At 44.0% G+C, this 14640-nt stretch overlaps 3 protein-coding genes across 3 annotated transcripts; 1 reads left to right on the forward strand and 2 right to left on the reverse strand.

Annotated features, from left to right (window-relative positions):
* Positions 1-926: 926 nt before the first annotated feature.
* Positions 927-2214, reverse strand: RPL36AL (ribosomal protein L36a like). The gene is made up of 2 exons (XM_037501964.2): positions 2135-2214; positions 927-1385 (listed from the first exon to the last, which is right to left on the reverse strand). The coding sequence occupies exon 2, from the start codon at positions 1352-1354 to the stop codon at positions 1034-1036; it is 321 nt and encodes a 106-aa protein (XP_037357861.1). The 5' UTR covers positions 1355-1385; positions 2135-2214; the 3' UTR covers positions 927-1033.
* Positions 2215-2357: 143 nt separating this feature from the next.
* Positions 2358-4256, forward strand: MGAT2 (alpha-1,6-mannosyl-glycoprotein 2-beta-N-acetylglucosaminyltransferase). The gene has a single exon (XM_037503281.1). The coding sequence runs from the start codon at positions 2820-2822 to the stop codon at positions 4161-4163; it is 1344 nt and encodes a 447-aa protein (XP_037359178.1). The 5' UTR covers positions 2358-2819; the 3' UTR covers positions 4164-4256.
* Positions 4257-4543: 287 nt separating this feature from the next.
* On the reverse strand, positions 4544-14080 carry DNAAF2 (dynein axonemal assembly factor 2). Its single transcript, XM_037503282.2, has 3 exons — positions 12099-14080; positions 8346-8486; positions 4544-7078 (listed from the first exon to the last, which is right to left on the reverse strand). Exons 1-3 carry the CDS (start codon positions 13953-13955, stop codon positions 6572-6574), a joined length of 2505 nt encoding a protein of 834 aa, XP_037359179.1. The 5' UTR covers positions 13956-14080; the 3' UTR covers positions 4544-6571.
* Between the last annotated feature and the right edge of the window lie 560 nt (positions 14081-14640).

Here is a 14640-nt window from a genome sequence, read left to right on the forward strand (position 1 = left end):
TTTTTTTTAAAGATTTTTATTCATACAAGAGCTGGGGTACAGGCCAGAGTCGTGGAAGGTGAGAAGATTCACCAGAGACAGAGCCAGGAGCAGAACAGGCAGAGGGACCCAAAAGCTCTGCTGAGGGGAGCAGTGGGGGAGACAGGAGAGGTCTGCCATGCCATCCATGTGGGAATCTCCCTGGCAAGCTGGGAATCAAACCAGCACTGCAGAGACTGCAGGACAGCTTCACAGCCCTGTGCTCAACCTGCTGTGCCACCAGGGAGGCCCTCTCCCAGTAAATCTTAACCAACTTAAAATTCAGCATAAAGCAGAACTTCCTGTTCTCATTTTAAACCTTCCTTTCCCAGTTTATTTTCCCTTTAATACTCAAATTGTTTCTTTCCTTTCAAAGCTAATTTCTAGTCTCACTTTCTCAGAATTTATACTATTTTGGACTTGTTTTTTCACTACCTTCAGAACTTTTGTAGTTGGAATTTTTAACTTCTGCCTTATAATCGAGAACAGTCTACAGTCTGTCCAGAAAAACTGGTATAAATGTTGTGTTGTCCAGTAGGATGGCCACTGGTGGCTGCTGAGCACTAAATGTAGCTAGTATGAAGGAGGAACTGCACTTCTAGTAGCTATCTGCTGCTAGTGGTTCCTACTAATGGCTTATTTGCAAAATCAGCTTTTTTTAATTCCCCGACTAGAATCATCTGTCCCACCCAAATCTGGGAGGGAGCTCATCAATTATAATTATGAATTCTCGCAACATATGTATTTGAAATTGAGCAGGAAAAAAAAAAGTATCCATTTTCCCCATAATTTATCTCTATAATGTAGTTACAAAGTTTGAGGTGAGACTCCTATCTTGAGGACCTAGATTCAAAGCATAACTTATTTCCTTAATTTAGAAACATAATAAGTGATTCTATTTACATTAAGGAAAAAAAACAAGATCTGAGTAAGAATGTTACAATTTATTTCACAAAGGAAATTTTTCTGTAGCTTCAACATTTTCCTCTGAAAAGTAACAAGAGAACTCCAAAGCTTAGAACTGGATTACTTGACCCTTTCTCTTCTTATCGCCTCCCAGTTCAAAATGCTTGCATCTCTTAATGGCCAGCATTCTTTTGGATCTGCAGTTAGGGTCCACACATTCAAGCCTCAGCACTATCTTCTTTGTGGTTTTAGCCTTCTTCCGGAAAATTGGCTTTGTCTGCCCACCATAGCCACTCTGCTTCCGATCATAGCGCCTCTTTCCCTGGGCATACAGCGAATCCTTGCCCTTCTTATACTGCGTCACTTTGTGAGGCTGATGCTTTCCACACTTCTTGCAGAATGTCCTCCGGGTTTTAGGGACATTGACCATCTTTGCAAAAGAGCTGTCAGTACGATGAAAACTGTAGTAAAATATTTCAAATAATGGTAGCAGACGTTAAACGTTTCCTCAAAGTTAAAAGGGCTTTCTTTATAGGACAGTAATTTATACTTAACAGCCATCAAGTCAGTATGTATAAATCCAGCAAGGACTCGGTTTTCATGACTAAACACAAGTACACGCCTTTTTAGAACGCTTACATTAACAGGGCATTTCTAAAATGAGATTCACCAAAAAACATCTAGAGCAGCAGCACGGGGCCGCCTCGCAAGTCCGTTCCCTGTACAAAGTGGGCTCCTTTGAGTCTTGTTTACTGGGCCTGCCCCCGAAAAAGAAAAGCACCGTAGTGTTTTCCTAATCTTCCCGAAAGAGAAGGCCAAGACCAGTTTCTTTTCCACTCTGCCTCGCACCGTGCCGCCATGTTCCAGCTCCGGGCGCGCCAGGTTCCGCGAGCGGCGAGGCAGCCACTGCCACGGCCCGCCCCGGGCCGCCTCGGTCTGGCCGCACGCCCCCCCCCACCCCCGAACACACACACGGAAGACCGTCGCCCAACAGCAGCCCTGAAGGCTGACGTGTCCTTAGCGCGCGTGTCTCCCGGCCCAGGAGCCGCCATGCCTGAGCCTCCGTCCTGAAGGGAGGTGCCAGTTCTTGAACCCCGCCAAGCCACGGACGCTGGGCTCGCCCCCCCTTTGCCACAAGGGCCCAGGCCGCCAGCCGGGGTCCGGCACGCGAGGCGCGGGGAGGAAGGTTACCCGGCCTTTCGGAACTTACTTGGCAACCGGGCGTCCACGCTCCCCAGCTCGCTCCGCTCGCGCCTGACAGGAAAGGGAGGGCCCGGCCGGAAGTCGGGCCGCGTCTGAGCGACAGGCCCTTCGCTCAATAGGCGGCCCGCCACGAAGGCCGGGCGGCGCCGGCCGCGTCCCGGAAGCGCCAACCAGCCGCCGGGGGGCGGGCCGCAGGGGTGTGGGCCGGAGGCCGCGGCGCTCGGCGGGCCAGTCGCGGGTTGTCAGGACGGTCGCCGGCCGAGAGGGGCGAGCAGCGACGCCGGGGAGCTGCGGCCCGGGGCCCGCGGGAGGATGAGCGCGCAGAGGACGCGGGGCTGCCGGAGGCGCAGGTAACGAAGCCGGGTGCGGTGGGGCCGCGGCGCGACTTCTTCCGAGACCGGCGCTTCGGAATGGAGAGGACCCCGGCGACGCCGAACCGCAGCTCCTAGCGGCGGGGCCGCTGCCCGCCCTGCAGCTGCTGGCGAGGATGTGTGCAGCGCGCGAGGCGGTGGGGAGCTGAGCGCCTTCGGGCCCCAGGACCCCCGGGGTCCGAGATGAGTTAGCGGGGCGGCCGCGGGGCCAGTTCCTGCTGCTGCAGGCCGAGGCGACGGCCGCTGCCCGCCCGCCCCTTCCGTGCAGAAGCCGTTAGCTCCCCTCCGCGGCCGCCTGCCGCGCGCCTGGCCCTGGAGACCATGAGGTTCCGTATCTACAAGCGGAAGGTGCTGATCCTGACGCTCGTGGTGGCCGCCTGCGGCTTCGTCCTCTGGAACAGCAATGGGCGACAAAGGAAGACCGAGGCCCTCGCCCCGCCGCTGCTGGACGCCGAGCCCGCGCGGGGTGCGGGCGGCCGGGGCGGGGACCATCCCATCGGGTCGGTGGGTCTCCGCCGCGTCTCCAACGAGTCAGCCGCCCCGCTCGTCCCCGCGGCCCCGCAGCCCGAGGCGGACAACCTGACGCTGCGGTACCGGTCCCTGGTCTACCAGCTGAACTTTGACCAGACGCTGAGGAATGTGGAGAAGGCCGGCTCCTGGCCGCCCCGGGAGCTGGTGCTGGTGGTCCAGGTGCATAACCGACCCGAATACCTCAGATTGCTGCTGGACTCACTTCGAAAAGCCCAGGGCGTGGATAACGTCCTCGTCATCTTTAGCCATGACTTTTGGTCGACAGAGATCAATCAGTTGATCGCTGGGGTGGATTTCTGTCCGGTCCTGCAGGTATTCTTTCCTTTCAGCATTCAGTTGTACCCCAACGAGTTTCCGGGCAGTGACCCCAGAGATTGCCCCAGAGACCTGGAGAAGAAAGCAGCTCTGAAGATGGGCTGCATTAATGCTGAGTATCCCGACTCCTTCGGCCATTATAGAGAGGCCAAGTTCTCGCAAACCAAACACCATTGGTGGTGGAAGCTGCATTTTGTATGGGAGCGAGTCAAAGTTCTTCGAGACTATGCTGGGCTCATTCTTTTCCTGGAGGAGGATCACTATGTAGCCCCAGACTTTTACCATGTCGTAAAAAAGATGTGGAAATTAAAACAGCAAGAGTGTCCTGAATGTGATGTTCTCTCCTTGGGGTCCTATACTGCCAGTGGCAGTTTCTATGGCATTGCTGATAAGGTAGATGTGAAAACGTGGAAATCCACTGAGCACAATATGGGTCTAGCCTTGACCCGGGATGCATATCAGAAGCTGATCCAGTGCACAGACACTTTCTGTACTTACGATGATTATAACTGGGACTGGACTCTTCAATATTTGACTGTCTCTTGTCTTCCAAAATTCTGGAAAGTGCTGGTTCCTCAAGTTCCTAGGATTTTTCATGCTGGAGACTGTGGTATGCACCACAAGAAAATCTGTAGACCATCTACCCAGAGTGCCCAAATTGAGTCACTCTTAAATAATAACAAACAGTACCTGTTTCCTGAAACTCTAATCGTTGGTCAGAAATTTCATATGACAGCCCTTTCAGCACCTAGGAAAAATGGAGGGTGGGGAGACATTAGGGACCATGAACTCTGTAAAAGTTATAGAAGACTGCAGTGAAAATTCACAATTAAAAAAGCAAAGGTGACAGTCTTCTATTTTTGATATTTCTTCAAACAGGATATTCAATCAAATAAAAGGATTAGAAACAGGCTTCTGCTTTAATACAAAAAGTCTTGTAAGAGGTGTCCAAATATATAGTAATCTTTTCCAGTTACATCTGATTAAGATTTAATATACAAATCTTCATTTTGGGAGTCAGGTTTTAAAGATCAATCTATCTCTTAAAGGTAATGATTATTGTTAATTGATGAGAGAAAGGAGTAAATTTTATTTAAATTACATCTGTTATCTTTTTATCTGGAACTTTGTACACTTTTCCACTTTGAAAACATTTTAAGAATGGCAAAATTTTAATTGTCATAGCAGTAAAAAGTATTACAATGAAATTGATGGAAGTATTATTGAAATAAACCCAGTTTCACTCTTGACAGTTACTAGTAAGGGATTGCTTCACTAGTTTTATGATTCAAGTTATGTTTGTTAAACACCTTGTCAGAACAGTCATTTTCAGTATTAAGGATTCCTGTATTACTGTCTTAAGATTTGCCTGTGCTTTGGAACCTTCATAGAACACACTTTCTTTTGGAATGTATTTGATTGGTAAGAAAGTTTAAACATTGTTTTCACCTCAATGTAGAAATACAGTGGTTTTGATTTTTTTTTTAGTGCTGCCAAAATAAAATACTCATTTTTGCATAAAAAGTTCCTAATTATTTTGCACAATAAATTTTTACTTAATACCAACATTCTGTAAAAACTTTCTATAAGTTTTAAAGTTAGCATTACATCTTTGTATTTATTTTCGTGTACATCTTACTATATAGTGTATGTAGTATATAGTGTATAACTTAGTTTAAAGTAAAACCCAACTCTTGAGAATATGCATTCCCTTTGGATGAAACTGGTTTTCAAATTAGCTAGGATTAGATAATAAACAATAAAAAGCTGCTGTGTGAGTGGAATAACAGCCTAAATTGTTTTCGAATGATACAAAGTTCAGTCATGCCAAAGTCAAACATGCCCTCCTGCTAGCATTAACTGAAATCATACTTTCTAAAAGGACAGAGTATGTAACAGGAAACAGGCTTAAAAGTTACTCCACATTAATGTAGAAGTTACCCTTAGCTGTATATAATCGCTTTAACCAATATTTACTGATTATTTTGAGTAGGTATTACAATTAAGTCATTTCTTAGAAAGCTTACTAAGTGGATAATCTCAAAAATCATTGCACTGAACTAAGCAATTATGGTTGAAAAATACAGATGGTCATCTAAAGTGGGGCAAAGTTCTCTATATGAGCTGCCTTTATACTGCCCTCGCAGCACAATCTAGTTACAGATTCAATCAGGGTTATAAATGTAAATCAGTTGCCTCCCTTTGTATTGGTTTTTGATGCTCAGACCTCAATTCAAAAGGACTGAAGAAATGACTTAAGACCAAAAGACTCATTTTACAGCAGCTTTTAAGACAGAAATAGGTGTGACCTTGACGTTAGCAATTAGATCAACAAATATTTACCATTCTATGTTTTCTTTCTTGGTGTCCTGAAATTCTGTGACATTCTGTGAGAAGAAAATTCTGTGAGGAGAAAAAAATCTAGGAAAAAAAATTTCTTGGCTGCAAATAAAAGTATTCCACAAAATAATTTAGCCACTGTTAGATACATTATTTGCTGCCCCTTTTATATATGCTGTCACATATATATACTGTCACATATTCCTAGATTTTTGGTCCTATTCTAAAATTCATAAATGTGAAAATCAAGACATGTTTAAATATTGTAATAATTTCAAAAAAACTTAGAAATGAAATTTTCAGTCATTACTGAATAATCTATTAAATATACTTTGTATGATACAGTGAAACAACTAAAGCAAAAATATTAAATTTCATTCAGTGTGTATTTGTATTGTAACTGGATTGATGGGTAGTAAAATTTTAAGAATCTAAGAATTGGAGCATAAATACATCCTTATGAGACACATGCATTTTTGTTTCTAATGTCCCCATACATACATCCATATTTCTGGCTATTTGCATTTTTGAGAAATACTTTTTGTGACAGACAATTTAGTGAAAATTTTGAAAGTTGATTGCAAGTAATGATAAATAAGCCAAAAATAACACATACATAAATATATATAATTAGAACTAGATGTTTAATTCTCCATTACAAAATTACACATCTGTAAGAAAATCACAAAATTTATGTCCATAATTAAGGCAAGTTTGCATGAACTTTGTAGATACAAAAACACAACTGTCCTTTCGAATCAAAATTTCAAATTTTAAGTTTATACTTCCTTGAATACTGTTAGTTTTAAGATAGTAAATAGTTAACAATCTACTTTAATTCCAAACACTTTTGACTTTTAACCTTTAAATTCTAAAGTTACACAGAATTAATCCAAATCATACAGCAAAGAATTCTGAAAACTGAATGCACAATGAGTCACATGATCTTTAATAATCTTCACACTACCATCCTGCATATTGGTTTCTTTTATGTTGTCAAAACCAGGCATATTGTGAACTGTAGCATTGTTCTGTAATGAATATAGATGATGTCCATCTAATTCCTTCTCTTTGGTTACTGCTGTTTCTTTTAAATTATCCTTTTTCTCATTTGAGTAAATAGCACATTTTTCTGACACAGATTCAGGTTTCATTTGAGACTCAGGTTGCTGACACTTTCCAAATAACATCTGAGAAACATCAAGAGACTCTTGTTGCAAGCATGTAACTGTATCACCACCTTCTATTTCTGGTGCTTTAACTGCTATGAATGAATCAGAATCAGGTGTTGAGGTAGTAGGATGTTCTACATTTTCTTTTTCAGGCAGATGACTTCCTTCATTGACTCTTTCTTCTTTTTCACGAAGTTGATCAGAGCCACTACATTCTTGAAACTATGTCAAGAGAAACAACACATTCTTTCAAACAAAATTGTAGTTCCCTCTGCAAATAAGATTTTTTAAGTTGTGAGGGAATAACCCTGGCAGACCTGCATATATGCTTCCAGCCTCCCCCTCAAGTCTCCTCCAAATGCTACCAGTTTTGTTTTGTTTTTTAATGCAAACAATGCAAACCTGCCATAAGTCTCTGATTAAGCCCTTTCAATGAGTCCTCACCTTTGGATAAAATAATCCAAGCTTTCAAGTGTCTACAAAATCCTTTAACAGTTATTCTTATACAGGGATTCTTGATTTTCTTGAATGTCAAGGATTCTTCAGGGTTACTCCCATCTAGCCCTACATATATGTCAAATTGTTCTAGTTATAAAATTATTTCTGGGGACAATACTGACAATATAAAAATAACCAGGGGCCTCCCCTGGTGGCGCAGCGATTGAGTGCTGGGCTGTGAAGCTGCCCAAAGCCTCTGCAGCGCCGGTTCGATCCCCAACCGCACAGACCTCTCCTGCTGCACCCGCTGCTCCCCTCAGCAGTGTATTTCATCAGGCTGCCTGTTGTTCCCTGCTCTGGCTCTGGTGAATTCTCTCACCCTCTGAGCTTCTGACTGTACCCAGTGTTTGTATAAATAAATAAATATATCTTTTAAAAAATAAATAAAAATAACCAAACTTAAAGTTCAAGTAGACATACTTCTTAGGATTTGAGAGTGAAAAAGATTTGTTTGTCCCAGGACTAGTACTCAAACTTCCCAACTGTTAATTTCTCTGTTCTTTTTTTAAATTTTTTAATTTTTTTTAAGATTTATTTTATTTATGCATACAAGAGCTGGGGTACAGGCCAGAGGTGTGTGTGGGGGGGACAGGATTCACCAGAGACAAAGTGGGGAACAGAACAGGCCGACTGACCAAGTACACTGCTGAGAGGAGCTGCGGGCAAGTCAGGAGAGGTTTGCTGCACCATGTGGGTTGCTCCCTGGCTGGCTATGTGATTGAACTCCTGCTGCAGTGGCTAAGGACAGCTTCAGAGTGCTGTGACTTAACCCCTTGCGCCACGGGGGAGGCACTCTCTTTACTCTTTATTGGACAGTTATTTGGTATTAAATGTGAAAATGAATTGCATAGTGTTTATTAGCTCACAGAAAAACAATATCACTCTTCCTAGCCACCATGTACATTTAAAGTTATGACATTAAGAAACCAAGAATTAAGTTGTTAGGTCACATTCCAAATGACTACTCCATTAAATCCACCAAAACCCTTACCTTTGCATGAATCTGAATCTTACTATCAGTAACCTGAAGAACTTCAATTAATGGTGCTAGAGGGTTTGTCTGTCTGAATGGAGAACTTGAGACCTCTTCAAGAAACTCATTTACATTTTCTTCATTGACAAACAACCTTTCCTGAAATAAAAAGGAAACAATGTTCTGCCTTATACATCATACTGGATACAACTGTATATAAAAACCTTTCATGAAAATTCTCACAAAGTTCAGGATTATACTTGTTAAAAGCTTAATGTTACTTTTATGCTGTCCTAGCCAAAGAAAAACAGTATTGAACAGAGCAGTAAGAATAGCAAGAAAACACACACACACACACACACCTACACACAGACCTTAAAAGAAAAAAGTCCTGGTTCATTTTCTAAATTATGTTTTTTCTCCTATATATGTTCAAACAATACATTTTTCTCTTACTGTTTTATAACATTACCTCTAGAGCTATAAATGCAGTTCCATCTACAAAATGTAATTAAATTTTAAACAATTTCTAATGCGCAGTGAAGAAATACACATGCCGTTTAATTCTTGGCCAGGTAAGAGTCAAGTATAATTTTTTACTATATTCTAAAGTGTTGATGTAATGTAGTGACACTTAGCATATAGGTATTTATAAAAATCACATAGATTTCAAGATGCTGACATCTACTATTGGGAAATACAAAAATCACTTTCACCAAAGATTCAAAGCAAATCTGTTCATATTCTTGTCAAGGTATATATATATATATATATATATATATATTGGTTTGTTGAAGGAGTAACCATATTTAAAATTCATAAAGTCAGCTCATTGTTGCCCAAAACAAAAATATTTTCTTCCATATTTTCATATCAACAAATTTATAGACTACTATTTAGTCCAATAGAAGGTAAAAGTCAGAGAAATTTGAAGTTTTCTTTTAAAAAAAAAAAATTTAAAAGGATAGGCACCTGCCTAGTCACAGGTGGGCAGGAAAGCTGCCTAAAGTTTCCTTCTATTAAAGAAAATTTAAACTTGTGTATACCTACCAAAAATGAAATTTTGGTAAGAGAAATTTTACATTTGGAGTAAGTTGCTTTGCTACTATTTGAAGATCTAGACTAACATTATTATAGAAACACCTCTAACGCATCAAAAAAAGCATCTCTAAAGTTCATGTCTCTGGAAAAGACCCAACAACAAAAAAAATTACACCAAACAGTTTATTCTTTAGTTAATACAAGGAAAAATAATCTATTGAATGGAAATGGTTGTGATTAAAATACAAAGAATTTGCATAAACTTACTTTCTTCTAACTACTTATTTTTTTAAAAAAATTTTTCTTTTTTTTTTTTTTGCATACAAGAACTGTGATGTAGGCCAGAGGTGGGGGGGAAGGAGGAAGAGAGGATTCACCAGAGATAAAGCATGGGGAGAGCAGAACAGGCAGATTTACTGAAATATACTGCTAAGGGGAGTAGTGGGGGACACAGGAGAGGTCTGCTGCCCTATGTGTGTGTGATCTCCCTGGCCTTGGATGGAACTCAGGACATAGGGGCCCCTAGGCCACGAGGGAAGCCCCTGATTACTGATTTTACTATAAAAGATATTGAAACTTAGTGGCCCTAGAGCTCTAGAAAAATTCTCAGTGACTATTTAAGGCTATATATTAATATATTTTGTGCATAAAAACAATTATCTGTGCAGAAAAAACAATTCTAATCTTGACATAGATCAGTATCTTTATATTTTGATATAACAATATCTATTAATAATATATTCACTATATATCATATGTATACCCACCCACTACGCTTGACTTAAAAATTTTGCCTTATTACTTAGATAGCCTGGTCCAATACAATGTAAAGCAAAAAAATTGAACATTATGGTCCCATCAGTCTCAGCAAATATGATGATTAATGAAATAATTATGAATCAATTTCAGGCTTATAAATATAAAACACAGTTGCCTAATCCCATTTTTCATTTAACTATTTCAAGTAATGTTAAACAGTAGCAAATAAGATTAAAATAATCTTTAGTGTTTTCTCAAATGCTTATCCATAAAGTTTTCTTCCCACACTGATTAAAACAATTACAGAAAAAATGACAGCCCTTTCTTAAATTTCTCCCCTCTGATGGCATAAACAACTTCATATTTTATGTTCTCACAAAGTATCTTACCTGTTCCTGGCTACCTAATCTGCTGATTTTGAAGGGTTTCAAATTAATCACTTCTCACAGAAGATACGCCTTCACAACATAAACCCAATGTCAAAAACTTCATTTGTAATATCTGCTCTGTGCAACTGGTGTGTTTCTGAGAATTTAACCCTTGGATACTCACCTCAGTCAAAACCACCAATTTTTTGGGTCAATTTAAAAAGCTACTTAGAACTTTATATTTACTGGATCTGTGTAAGAGTACTGGATCTGACTAAGAACCTCAATAACCTAAAAAGTACAGTAGCAATTACAACAGAACATACCATTCATCAAAATTATACACTAAGCTCATTTAATGCTCAGCCCATTTTGAATATTTGCCCAGAAGAGGTACAGCTACTATTGATGCTACTCAGTATAGCAAACATTTATAGTTTACTTGTTAAATGCCAGTCATTTTGTCAAATAGTAGAAACAAAAAGAGGTAATTACAATGTGTCAATAATATAATACTAAAGAACAACCCCACCATCAGAGACTAATTAAATTCCATATGGGCATAAGATTTAGATTCACAACTAGGTGTGAGAACTGTGTGGTATTAGCTTACCTACTTTTGCAAATCATTAAAGAACGTAAAAAATTATTTGCCAGCTTAAATTATGGCAATTGTGAAAGATCAAGGACAACACCCCTCCCTAATCTAGCAGACAAGTGAGCAAAGGTATCTGCATAATCTTAAAGTCAGAACAGACTATGCTACTCAGGAGCTAGGGAAGAATCTGATGCCCGAGGGTAAAGTAACTTTTCACCCACCACTGACTAGAGAGACAAAGATTTTTACTAAATTTTCAAAAGTCAGGAAAATATTTAACCCCCAGCATTTGCCCTGTGTGCATTGATAGCATCTATATTTCTTCAAGCCATGACAACTTAGGATATCAAAAGATCTAAATCTATAAATGAAAGTCAGAAGACCCTTGTCAAAAACAATAACATTTGTATGATTAATGATTCACTGTTCTGTAAATTATTCCATAATAAAGTATATAAAATGAAGTCAAACTTATGGATGGCATTATTCTCACAGGGCAAAATCTGTCCAACTATTTCCTGGGTTTAAATCCTCACTGTAGTTATCTAATAAACGCTAACTACCAGTAAGGCTTTTAGTTCCGTTAGCACCATAATGGAGTGCTTACTAAACTGAACTGGGAATAGGTCTGAGAATATGACTGAAGTTCTAGAAAATATCCTCAACTTTTTGCATACAATTTTAGAGGTACAAAAATCCTTGGAACTCCTTATCTTCCTTTGGAGACAACGGACTGCACGTAAACAAGTGCACTCAGGACAATGTTAAAGACTGGAAACTCATGCACTAAAGGGGATGCCTAAGTTTGTGTTTTGCTTTTTTTCCCATATAACTTAAATGCTCACTGACATTTTTTCAGGTGTATAAATTTCAAGTCGCTGTGAAAAAAGTTATATGAAAAATGCTTGTTTTACAATACACTCATAAGATAGCTGTAATGGCAAGTTTTAAAAGAGGCGATAAAGTACAGCATTTCAACTGTTGGACTACAGAAAGAACCGTTACCTCCAAAGAACTGTTGTTTAAACCATAATACCACTCTCTCCAATGTCCATGGCTCTCGGGCGATTTTGCGAGTTCTATCACTGCATTGTCCGAAGAAATGCTAACCACTGGTTCTTTAGTGCTCAATTTATTCTCTGAAGCAAATTGCAAAACAACGGAATAATAAACTAAGTCGTGTGTGGAGAAGCACAATTTGTACCGAAGGGGGCTCACATCCCCTTGAAGACTCTGCGACTGAATGTGAGGCACCTGAATTAGCAGAGTCAGGGACTCCTCGTCCTGAGTACAGTGCAAAGGGGGACACAACGGGCCCCCGCTGTCGGTCTCGGTACAACCCATGGCCCGATCAGACGGGTCGCTGCTGGAGACGTCCCCGGCCACGCGCGCCTCCAGACCGAGGTCTCCCAACGCACGGCCTCTTCCCACAGAAGGTCCCCCGACAAAATCTCCGAATGAAGCACAAGACGAGCCTCCGCCTCCGTCCGCAGAAGAACTCTCCGCGGCGGGACCCGGCTCCTCGCGGACGCCCTCAACCGACGCCGCTCGCTCGGCGAGGTCCCGCTCCTCCGGCCGGCAGACGGGCTCGTCTCCAGCGGTGCACGCTGCGGCCACGGCCGCGTCGTCAGAAGCCCGGGCTCGACACGGACCTACGCCGCCTTCCCGCGCTTCAGGACCGGCCGGGACCGCCTCCTCCTCGCAAGCGGAAGGGGGGGTGGGGCCGTCACTTCCGAGCGCGGCGGCCGACACTTCCGGTTCCGGGGCGGGCTCCGGGCGCGGGGCCGGCAGCGTCACCGGCGGCGTCACCACCGGCAGCGTCACCACCAGCTGCCGGGCGGCCTTGTTGAACCGCGCCTTGCCGCGGCTGTCGTCCACCGGGTATGGGAGCGACAGCCTCAGCCGGTAGTCGGGTTTTCTCGAGTCGAGGCACAGAAGCTTCCCCGTCACCTCCAGCGCCGCCTGCTCGGCCGAGCGCAGCAGCGGTAGCTCGATGGTCACCACCAGCTCCCGGGGCACGGGGCTGGGGGCCGAGTCCCGGGAGCAGCGGTAATCCTGGAGGTCCACGTGGTGGCGCTGCACCACGCTGTAGCGGGGTTCGGTGGGGGCGGGCGGCGGGTCCGCCGCGGGAGGTGCGGGCGCCTGGGGCTGGGGCGCCGCGGCGTCCCCGGCGGCGGCCGGACCGTTGTAAGGGTAGGGGAAGGCCGGGAGCGGGCTCTCCGGCTCCCCCTGGGGCCGGGCCGGGGCGCCCCCGGGCAGGGGCGTGCGCAAGACGGCGGCCTCCGGGGTCCCCTTGTACTTGATCTTCAGGGACTTGGCGTTCCTGTGGTCCAGCTTTACACCGAACTGCTTCTCCACGGCCTCGAGGGCTGTGGCGTCCAGCATCTGGCGGAAGCGCACGTGGCGCCGCGCCAGCGCCAGCGCTTCTGGGTGGAAAACCACGTCGTAGACGGTGTAGCGGGCACCGCGGCCTCCCGCGTACTCGCGGCTGGGCGCCAGGCTGTAGGGCAGGGACCACTGGCTGCCGGACCTTGCTCCCGCGGAGCTCGGCCGACAGCTGGGCGCGCCCACCAGCGCGTTGCTGCAGATGTTCACGAAGCAGCGCCGCGCCCCGTCGAGGCTGGTGCGCAACACGTAGCCTGGCTCCGGGTGCACAAAGCGCACCTCCACTCCGCGCTCACGCTCCAGCGCGGTGATCTCCTCCTCATAGCGCCGCCGATTCTCGGGGTCGTTGAGCTCCGAGGCGTACTCGGCGAACATTCGCCTGAACTCCGGGTCCTGGAAGGCGGAGGTGAGTCGCTGGACCTCCTCTCCGCTCAGGTCTAACTCCTCCAGCCCCGAAGAAGCTGCCGTCTTGGCCATGCCACCCCCTCGGCTCCTTGCTCTAGGACCAAGAGAGAGCAACTCGGGACCGCGTAGGTGGGACACGTACTGGACGTTAGTCGGCGGAGTTCGGTAACTGTCAGAGAATTGAGTTACGCAGCGCAGCGCTTGATGGTTGCCATAGTGACACCACAACACTGGGGTGGAGGGGGCAGGAGGAGCAGAAATGGGAGTGGGATCTTGGAAGTGCTGGGAATAGTCTTAGTTTTCTTCAAACCAACCACCTTACTTTCTGCGTCTGTTAGATTCCGGTGCCATGGTGCAATAACTTCTGCAGAAAACTAACAATTTATAATTTCCAGCATTATGTGCATTTATCTCATTCATGGTTCACACCACTTCTAGATCTGATGTCCATTTCAGACCAGAGAAGTCATTTGACCACATTCACAAAACTGATTCAAACCTAGGCTTTCTGCCTTTTTTTCACTTTGCTAAACTAGTATCTCAATCTTCTGGATATTTCACTATGTATCAAGTTTGCCCTTCTGTACTTGCCCAGGCTGCTCATAATTTAACAGCTGGGAGTAACAACTCTTGTTTGGACAAGAGAGAAGTGCAGGCGATTCATAAATAACCAGTGATTGATAAGCTTTTAGGCATGTGAGGGATGTCTAAAATTGTACCCTTTTCTATTATACCCTTGATGCGCTGCATCTTTGCC

This window comes from Talpa occidentalis, unplaced genomic scaffold, assembly GCF_014898055.3.
Source record: "Talpa occidentalis isolate TD23 unplaced genomic scaffold, MPIMG_talOcc4v2.1 talOcc4.11, whole genome shotgun sequence".
In the NCBI taxonomy this organism is placed as follows: Eukaryota; Metazoa; Chordata; class Mammalia; order Eulipotyphla; family Talpidae; genus Talpa; species Talpa occidentalis.

What these genes read in the sequence shown, in the direction of transcription:
- RPL36AL (XM_037501964.2), bottom strand. Translation starts at nt 1,354, where the DNA reads ATGGTCAATGTCCCTAAAACCCGGAGGACATTCTGCAAGAAGTGTGGA.
- MGAT2 (XM_037503281.1), top strand. Translation starts at nt 2,820, where the DNA reads ATGAGGTTCCGTATCTACAAGCGGAAGGTGCTGATCCTGACGCTCGTG.
- DNAAF2 (XM_037503282.2), bottom strand. Translation starts at nt 13,955, where the DNA reads ATGGCCAAGACGGCAGCTTCTTCGGGGCTGGAGGAGTTAGACCTGAGC. An exon ending in TAAACAACAGTTCTTTGGAG is followed by an intron (nt 8,487 to 12,098) that starts GTAACGGTTCTT and finishes TTTTTATTTCAG; the next exon opens with GAAAGGTTGTTTGTCAATGA. An exon ending in AGATTCAGATTCATGCAAAG is followed by an intron (nt 7,079 to 8,345) that starts GTAAGGGTTTTG and finishes CTCTTGACATAG; the next exon opens with TTTCAAGAATGTAGTGGCTC.